The 9,437-nt window shown below is 36.6% G+C and overlaps 1 protein-coding gene across 1 annotated transcript; it reads right to left on the bottom strand.

Annotated features, from left to right (window-relative positions):
• Positions 1-2,359: 2,359 nt before the first annotated feature.
• On the bottom strand, positions 2,360-6,206 carry LOC139658138 (serine protease inhibitor Kazal-type 1-like). The gene is made up of 4 exons (XM_071536183.1): positions 6,095-6,206; positions 3,256-3,356; positions 2,574-2,683; positions 2,360-2,479 (listed from the first exon to the last, which is right to left on the bottom strand). Exons 1-4 carry the CDS (start codon positions 6,141-6,143, stop codon positions 2,410-2,412), a joined length of 330 nt encoding a protein of 109 aa, XP_071392284.1. The 5' UTR covers positions 6,144-6,206; the 3' UTR covers positions 2,360-2,409.
• Between the last annotated feature and the right edge of the window lie 3,231 nt (positions 6,207-9,437).

Below are 9,437 nucleotides of genomic sequence, written 5' to 3'. Positions count from 1 at the left end.
ATTACTAATAATTAGTAAACATTATTAATGATCATTTCATTGTTTGTTAACAGTACAATAACTATTAACTAAAGTTTAATTAACTATCAATTTACCATTTATTAATGATGGTTATTATAAAGTGTTACCAAATCATGTTAAATAATCAAATTCATGTTCATCATATTGAACCGAATGGTAATGTTTGGTGTGGTGTCAAACTAAACTGAAATTTTCACATAATATTCCTACCATACTTCATTTTGTCTGAGTTTCTAAATATAATGAGCTTGTTCTCATCAGTTCAGAGAGCAGAATTGTGCATCACGATATCCCAAAATCACCATATCATCACAATATAATCCCACTGAAAGACGATAAACGATAATATTGGATTATCGTCCAGCCCTACACCAAATGGACAATTTTAGAATATTACATTTTTCTTTAGAGTGACATAAAAGATGTCCCATATTTGGACGCCAGCTAAACTATATCATTTTTTTTTTTTAAACTTTGTCCATACAGCTGCTAGATCATTTATGTCCTGCCCCGACATCCTGATCCTCGTGAAAAAGCACCGCTGTCCCTCTGCTGACGTTCTTAATTCAAACCCGGTTCACAGAAGCCTTTTGAAAACACTTGGCACATTGAAAATCTCTCATCATTGTACTTCAGAATAGGTGATTTTCTATTCAGCGGGTGGGTCCCATGCTTCCTACCAGTACAGAGTCCTGAGAGACAAAGATCAGATACTGATAATAAAAATGGAATATAAACGAAATACGCAATAAGAACGCTCAGGTGAAACCTCTCTGGGCATATTCAGTCTTTGTCAATTTGCTCCTAAGTTAAGAGTCACAACACTGAGAATTACAGATGTACACAGACTCTAAAATGCCTCTGTTTACTGCAAAGCTATATACCCTGCTCAGGAAATGCAATGGTTGCCTTTTTAAAGAACCACTTTGTACTCGCTGTGAACCTCGGCTTGTTATCCAGAAAAGTGCCTGATATTTCACATGACTACATATTTAAATCACATATGAGAGGCACATATCAATCAATCACAGCAAGGATTCAACCACACTGTAAACTATGATCTAATCATGTCAGTATTTTGGTTTTTATAAAGATATGATCTGAAAGGAAAGCATGATTTTTTTCCCTTTCTTTTCCTCTTCCCTGGTTAAATTGACTTTACTTTCTCGCCCCCCTTAAAGAATCAATACTTTTTTTTTTATTAATTTATTCTACTTTATTGGATCTGAGAATAAAATTGAATAGAATGAAGTGACTAAGAAAATAATGAGCTACTAAATGTTGATTAGCTGTCTCATATGATCAGCCTGCCTCTGTATTGTGTCTTTAAATCACATGAGTTTCAATCATTAGTTTCATTAATTTCATTTCTCTTCCATATTTTCTTCCACTGTTTGTTTTGATTTGCTTCAGGTTCACTTCTCAGGACTTTCAATAATAACACGTTGATATGAAATACCATAATGAAATGATGATTTCAGTTCTCATTATGCCTTAAGTTTACCAGTTTGTCAGTATGCACCATTCTCCCACTCTCTACTCCACTGCCTTAGTACTAAATCAATATCTTAACTTCTGTTTTTTATTGTATTTTCAAAATGGTATCACTAGGTCAACCTTTTGAAGCATATAGTGAATTCAAATGTTAATGCATATTGGAAAATCAAACTGCAATCCCACAGTAGAATTTTCATTTTCCACTTACGCATGCACTATTTGGGTCAAAATGAAAATTTCAGTGCAATAATCAAATTTGAATTTATGAATATGACTTATGGTTTTTGAGCTACACACACTTTTAGCAGAGAAAAAGAAAGAAGAATTCCAGCAAATACAATAGGATTCCAGCACTTACGTGTTTGGAACCCTATAACAACCGGAATTAATATTTAAGTCATAATTCAGATTAAAATTCAATAAACCTTTTTGAATCTCCATGCTCCTGTAATTTGCATTCTATGACTATTTGTTTTTATTTTTTATTTTTTTAAATGAAAAAGCCATTTGACAATTCATTTTCAAACACTTGTCCTGCTTTATGGTTCGCAATATTCATTCATTTTCTCTACCTGCTTATTTCTACTCAAAGAAAAAACTGAAATGTGAAAGAAGAACAAATGTAAAGGATTTCATGAACTGAATATAGGTTTCATCATTAGTGTGTTATATCACTTGGCCATAGACTTATACATATATACCATACATACATATACACATAGGCTATACTTTAAAGCCCAAGCAACAACAGGCCAAATAGAGAATCCCTGTGAAAAGTTATAGTGCTACAACCTGGACTACATCAAAACCCAGATCCAGAAGCATACACACAGCAGACAAGTTGCAGCATTTGTCTTTAATGAGAGAGGGAGATGTGTCCATGTGGTCCGCTTAAGACACAGTGGAGGTGGGAGGTGGACATTCTCCTCTTTGTCCCACCTTCACCTGCTGCTTCTTATTCCTGTAGGAGAAAACAGAACATAACATTACATCTACATGCCTCGGTGTGTGTGTGTGTGTGTGTGTGTGTGTGTGTGTGTGTGTGTGTCACATGCCTGTTCAACATGCAGAGAACACACTCGGTGGGGTACGTTTGTCCATCGGTGCCGCAGACTGGTTCATACTCCCTGGTGCAGACTCCTTCCTCATACTGCTCACATCCAGGCTGGAACGATTACAGGTGATATCATGTGCATCTTTTTTTTTTTTCATCATTTCTTTTCCCAGAAAAGAGATTTTTCGAGATCTGGGGACCATTTCTAGATCATTTGGATTTGATTTGATCTTCTTGTAGTTGTTGGGTTATATATTATCTTTATTATTATCTATTACATTGTGATACAGTGCAGAAGAGAGAAGCTGGACTCTATTCTTCAGGTGCGTAGGTCGACTGAAATCAAATGCACTAAAGAGATGAAACGCAAACAATATTTGAGGGTAAAAAATCCTCATGAATATATCAAAATATTACATAGTATATACAATATAAATATATAATATAATAAATAATAAACTCATTTTTTTTCAGGGATTTTAGGATTTTTGTACATGCAAAAATGAGATTCTTGCTTTTTGTTTTGTCCTAATCACCCTTGTTAGCAGGGCTGCTAACAAATGGCTCTAAATGGCTTTCAAGAGATAATTGATTTTTTTTTTTTTTTTTTTTTTTTTTCAAAATTGGAGTCCCAGGATAGAAAGTTTCAAAATAAAGTCTGATGATAAACTCAGCAGGCTCACCACTGGGGGTTCAGGCTGCACGGTTGGTTCTGTCTCTTCAGACAGGGTCATGTCATCCATCTCTGGAAACTGAGTCCCAGCCTCTTCCTCCTGTGATAGGACTTCACACACACACACACACACACACACACATCATCAGTTGTTCCTTAATGCAGTGGTTCTCAACGTGGGGTCTTTGAGGAGGTTCCAGGGGGTCCCCAGCAAATTGATGAATTGTTAAACTTCAGCATTATTTCATTTACAAGAAGTTAACACAAATAGAGAATGTAGAAGAATGACTGTTTTGATCATAGTTTCTCTTTTATCTCTCTACAATACAGACAGTCATGGAATTCTGGACAAAATCATATCTGACAATAAAAATATTCTCAGATTTGGGTCCGAAAGACAAAATCTCATCAAATGGGGGTTCGTGGCTCTAATGTGGACTAAATTAGGGTCCTTGATATGAAAAAGGTTGAGAATCACCGCTGTAGGTCACACTGTGGCTTAGGTTTTAGAATGACTATTTTGATCATAGTTTCAGTGTTATCTCTCTACCTACAATACAGACAGTCATGGAATTCTGGACAAAATCATATCTAGCAATAAAAGATATCGTCAGATTTGGGGTCCGAGAGACAAAATCTCATCAAATGGGGGGTCAAATGGCCCTAATGTGGACTAAATTAGGGGTCCTTGACATGAAAAAGGTTGAGAATCACTGCCTTATAACGTAAAAGTCGACCACACCCCATCCAACAAAATAAAGTGAGTAGCGAGCATTGTTTTGTTGGAGGGGGTGGAACAAATATGTAACAAGCTTTTTTGTCCGGAGGAATGCAGCCGGGCAAGCGTCTCAGCTTGCTCTGCTCTTCCTCTTATTGTCGTCCTTCTTCTTGTTTTTTTCGGCCCGTCGCGGTCGCGTCTGTTATTGAGGGTGAAACACCGGTGAAACTGAAGATGCTACTTTCAGTTAAAGCCTCCTTTGTCTCTCTCTGTCTGGGGAAAAAAAGAAAAAGCCTTTTCTCCCGCCAGCCTGGTTTTAAGGCTGAAGAAAGCCTGGGAAAGCCTTCATATAGTGTGTTTTCACAGGGACAAAAGTGTGGTTTTCAACTCTTTGGTCACAGTCCACAGTCTGCAGTCTAAATACATGTGGTGTTGAAAACAAGGTTATTATAGTTTAGCATTTTTCGTAAGTTTTTATTTTTGTTTTGGCTTCTTGTTTTGGATTTCAGTTTAGTTTTAATTCGTTTTTAAAGCGGGTTTGCTAGTTTAGTTTAGTTTTTATTTTTTGAAAATGCTTCGTTTTAGTTTAGTTTTTATTAGTTTCAGTGTTAGTTTTAGTCTTTTTTTGTAATATGAGGTATTTGTCAGGGGCGAGATTCAAAAAATTCAAAATACTAGGCTTATGTATGAAATAAATTGACAAAGACGAAAACTAAAGACATTTTCTCTATAATTTTAGTTTATTTTAGTTAGTTTTGTAAACACACAATACAGTTTCAGTTAGTTATCGTTTTTTTGTAAAGCCTCATTTTTATTTTTATTTCAGTTCACAAAAATGTTTTTTCACACCTAGTTTTCGTTATTATAACAATAATAACCTTGGTTGAAAATGCAACTCAAAAATATACAGTACTGTGCAAAAGTCACCCTAGATTTTTTATATAAATTTCTTAGAAGTCTTAGATATTTATTTGTTTTCTGCATTAGTGTGTCAGTAGACTGCTGTTTATTGTAAAATTTTGATATTCAGAAACTTTTCATTTCATTAGTGTTTTGAAGGCATCTTCGCTTTATGGATTTCTTTGACACATGCCTAAGACTTTTGCACAGGACTGTATATCAAATCAGATCGCTCTTTGTCTTGCAATATACAAATATGCACCATTGCCTGGCAAATTTCTGACACAGTTAATGCAAGTTATCAATCTCATAAAAATCACATGCACCATTTCTTTTGCATCAAAATGTGTATTTGCCAATTAGCAGGCATTAGCTGCACCGCCATCCACTATGGTTATGGGTACATTTATTTGTTTTACTTCTGCATAATTATTTCTTGTCGACACAACATAAACTTCAGTAAATAATAGGCTCATCTTACCCCACTCTCCCCTACTGTTGTCACTGATATAATGTTAAATAAACAGAGGGGTAAACTATGGCTTCAGTCATCATCATAAGGCAAACAATTACGCATCAATATTAACAAAAATCAATGATATTTTCAAGGAAGCATTCATTTGTACTTGCTTTTCCTTTAAAGACCTTATTGTCACATAATTTCCATCAGTTTGATACTAGTGACTATGATTTCTGCTATGAGTTTACCTCATAAAGACGTTCAGCCTGCAAAAGTGGCAAACTGTTCTGCAGATACAGAGGTTTAGGTCGGTCTATCCTAAGATCAAAACGTTACCATACATTCTTATCGCTCATCTTATCCTAGTATTACTAGTACTACAAGTATTACTAGTATCCAAGTAAATAGGAGAGGCTGCTTTCTCCCACTATGCCCTGAAACCGTGGAATAGTTTACCTTTAGGTATTAAAGTGGCAGACTCACTCCATATTTTTAAACAAAAATTGAAAACACTTGTTTACCTTAGCTTACAAATAGTAATACTGTCTATTTTTGCTTTGCCAATTTTATTGTTTCTTCGATGTGATTTCTCTGTACATTCTGTTCTCTCTCTTTTTTTTTTTCTTCTCAATACATTGACTGGATACTATGTCACTTTTATCTGTTTTCTTTTGCCATCCTGCAAAGCGCTTTGAGCTACTGTCCTTGTATGAAAGGTGCTCTACAAATAAAATTCATTATCATTATTATCATTAGTAGTGATGAACTCACCAGGCAGAGCGAGCAGCAGGACAGAGCAGAGCAGCACAGTCAGCTTCATGTCTTCTCCTGTGTGTGTGCGTGTGTGTGTGTGTGTGTGTGTCTGTGTGTTTGCTCGTCTCAGGCGACAGGTGTGCGTTTCACACGTCTCTCTCTTATTTATACACCGCCCGCCTCGACTGTGGGCCGTCCTGTCCGCCGCTGTAATCTGATAGGCTGAGCTGGAAGGGCCAGGTGAGGCTCGCTAGGGTCAGGGCCAAGAGTACAATACTGAATCCCAAGCACTGTTTATTTACGTGAGACTGTCCTGTAAATAAATGTAAATAAATAAAAGCCACCATGGCTGTGCAGACGAAAGAAAAGAAACTCAGAACAGAATCTCAAACTGCATCAACAGGAAAAAGACGTCACGGTCCCGCCCACACCGTTTGATTGACAGGTGATCTCTAGGGAGGGCAGTGCAGAAAACACCACAGCGATGAGCGCTGAGCACCAAAGATGGAGACAAAATAAAAACAATAAGGAACTCCGGGATTACCACTTTAAATTGGCGACACGAAAATGACACATACAATGCAGTAAAAAAAAAAAAAATATTCAGCAATGTTTTTTGGGTAAATGTGAATAACATGAATAATAAATACACTGAGGCAGGCTACATGTTTGGTCATGTAGTGCAGTGATTCTTAACCTTTTTCATACCAAATTCAGTCCACATTAGAGATGAGATTTTGTCTCTCAGACCCAAATCTGAGACTATTTTTATTGTTAGATATGATTTTGTCCAGAATTCCATGACTATCTGTATTGTAGGTAGAGACATAACAGAGAAACTATGATCAAAACAGTCATTCTTCTACATTCTCTAACTGTGTTAACTTCTTGTAAATTAAAAAATGGTGAAGTTTAACGATTCATCCATTTTCTGGGGACCCCCTGGAACCCCCTCAAGGACCCCTGGTGGTCCCCGGACCCCACGTTGAGAACCACTGCTGTAGTGGAAACCAGACTAGCCCTGATTGATCCTGTAGTGGAAACCAGACTACTGAAATGAGACAGTTGTGTGATGACTGCACAATGTCAATAAGAAACAGAGACTCGACTTGTGTTTCACTGTGTGTGTGTGTGTGTGTGTGTGTGTGTGTGTGTGTGTGTGTGTGTGTGTGTGTGTGTGTGTGTGTGTGTGTGTGTGTGGTAAGTGTCACCCATTTTCAGGTGAAAGTCCAACATGAGCTCACTGCTTCATGTCACAGATGTTTCATGAATCAGGGGTTCCCAAAGCTTCTTGTCCCAAGCATCCTAGATAAATCTACATTTTCAAGTCAATAGGATGCCAAATGGACCGCGGTAAAGATAGCATGATATTTGATATTCGTTTGACATTCAAATTCAAACAGAGGATTTCACAAATCCAACCAGATTTGTGAATCTTTTTATCTATTTGTGAACACAGAGTAAAGGCTGATTTCACTGTTTTTTCTCTATACACACCAAAAGACAAGGTTTAGATCACAAAATACTTTACTTAGACTGGTCCAGCCTGGACAAGATTATTATTGAAAGCCTTTAGTCTAGGTATAACACTATTTTATATTTGTGAAACATTTCATGTATTTGTGAAAACAGAGTAAAGGCTGATTTCACTGTTTTTTCTCTATACACACAATAAAATACATGGTCTAGATCAAAAGCTACTGTATTTAGACTGGTCCAACCTGGGCTAAATTGTCAGTGAGAGCCTAAAGATTGTTTTAAACCCCTTTCAAGATTTGTGAATCTATTTATCTATTTGTGAAAACAGAGTAAAGGCTGATTTCACTGTTTTTTCTCAGTACACACAAGAAAAAAAGAAAAAACAGTGAAACCAGCCTTTACTCTGTGTTCACAAATAGATAAAAAGATTCACAAATCTGGAAAGGTTTGCTACTAGATACGTTAGCTAGTGTGCTAATCAGATGTGTTAACAACAAGACAGTGATGGTTAGCTGACCAGCTAGCTAACAAGCTGACATTATCTAAACACAAAATAAAAAAATAAAAACTTAAACAATTGCAACTGAAATCAAATTGAAACTTTAAATTCCAAGCAGGGGAAAAAACAAATGAGATGTTATCACAATAACATTATTCCATTGTCATCTCACCAATTACAATGTTCCATAAACAAGATGACATGCATTTGAAACCGGTTGTTCCACATTTCTAAAGAAACTTAACGCTAAGTGTGTGTGTGTGTGTGTGTGTGTGTGTGTGTGTGTGTGTGTGTGCGTCCCATGCTGAAAACATGAAGTGGCCTTTAGCATGGATAATATGGGTTAGGGATACACTGTACATTCATTCTTTTCCTCTGAGGTGTGCATTTCAGTTTTTCAGCTATGACCAGCAGGTAGTATAGGCTAAGTCACTATATAATAGAAAATAGAATAGAAAATTGCTCAGCTCTGTGCCTATAAATACAGCCTAAAGTAACCTTTTATTGTGCCAGGGGGTCAGTTTCCTCACTGAAGCCACACACTGAAATGAATAAAATGTGACCTGACCGCCACGCCTTCTGAAAGCACCAAACTGGTCGCAGCCCGGATCTTATCACAAATTACTTGTTTTCTTAAATATTCATGGCTATTCTGCTTGAATAGACATAGAGAGGTGGGGGTAAGAGTGGGAAACACACCAGCATGTAGCACTTTTCCCAGGTTTGTAAATTCCCATCCAACCACGTATTTTTAGATTGCCAGTGATCCAGATCAGAACATTTGCTTTGTGTTATGCCTGGTCTGCTATAATGCTGCCTGTGTATTTTAAATTATTGAGAAATTATAACTTTGTAATGCTGACAGACCTAAAGAAGACTGGCAGTGCTTCCAGGAAACGTGTCTTGTACAATCATCAACAAGTCACAAGACAATAGACAAAGGAACATTGTAGGGTTCAACCATAATGGGTTTTGGAAGACTGATAGCCTACAAATATTTTAGGGCATGGAACCATAATATCATCTACAGACATATACATAGACACATATTCTTTATTAGAATTTGCCACCTTGAATGGTACCGAAAAGTAAAATTTGGGGCTTTAGGAATATTCATGTTTTTATCAGTAACTTCAAATGAATGTAACCTAAATGCTTCAATGTAAATACACGTCTGTTTGTCAAAGTGTATTTTAATAGGCTTTGTGTTTACTGAGAAGTTTTTATACATAGGCTACATTTCCTCATAGCTGAAAAAGATCTGTGTGACTTTACAGAAGAAGAGGCTAATGAAGAACCTTCTATGACAGTAGATGACCACCACAGTGACCCTAACCACAATTAACACAATCCATCGAGCTTTGCTTCTGTAAGTCATTATAA

The sequence above is a fragment of the Centroberyx affinis genome, unplaced genomic scaffold, assembly GCF_046629955.1.
Source record: "Centroberyx affinis isolate AG114_WGS23_722 - 3 ecotype Tasmania unplaced genomic scaffold, CSIRO-AGI_Caff_v1 ptg002839l_1, whole genome shotgun sequence".
NCBI classification, from domain to species: Eukaryota; Metazoa; Chordata; class Actinopteri; order Beryciformes; family Berycidae; genus Centroberyx; species Centroberyx affinis.
Note: the sequence above shows the minus strand (reverse complement) of the source record. Positions and strands in the feature narration are given on the sequence as shown.

Excerpts from the sequence above, each read along its gene's own strand:
- LOC139658138 (XM_071536183.1), bottom strand. The coding sequence starts at position 6,143 with ATGAAGCTGACTGTGCTGCTCTGCTCTGTCCTGCTGCTCGCTCTGCCT. Across the intron at positions 3,357-6,094 it reads CCTGCTGCTCGCTCTGCCTG|TCCTATCACAGGAGGAAGAG; the intron begins GTGAGTTCATCA and ends GTGTGTGTGAAG. Across the intron at positions 2,480-2,573 it reads GTTCTCTGCATGTTGAACAG|GAATAAGAAGCAGCAGGTGA; the intron begins GCATGTGACACA and ends TTTCTCCTACAG.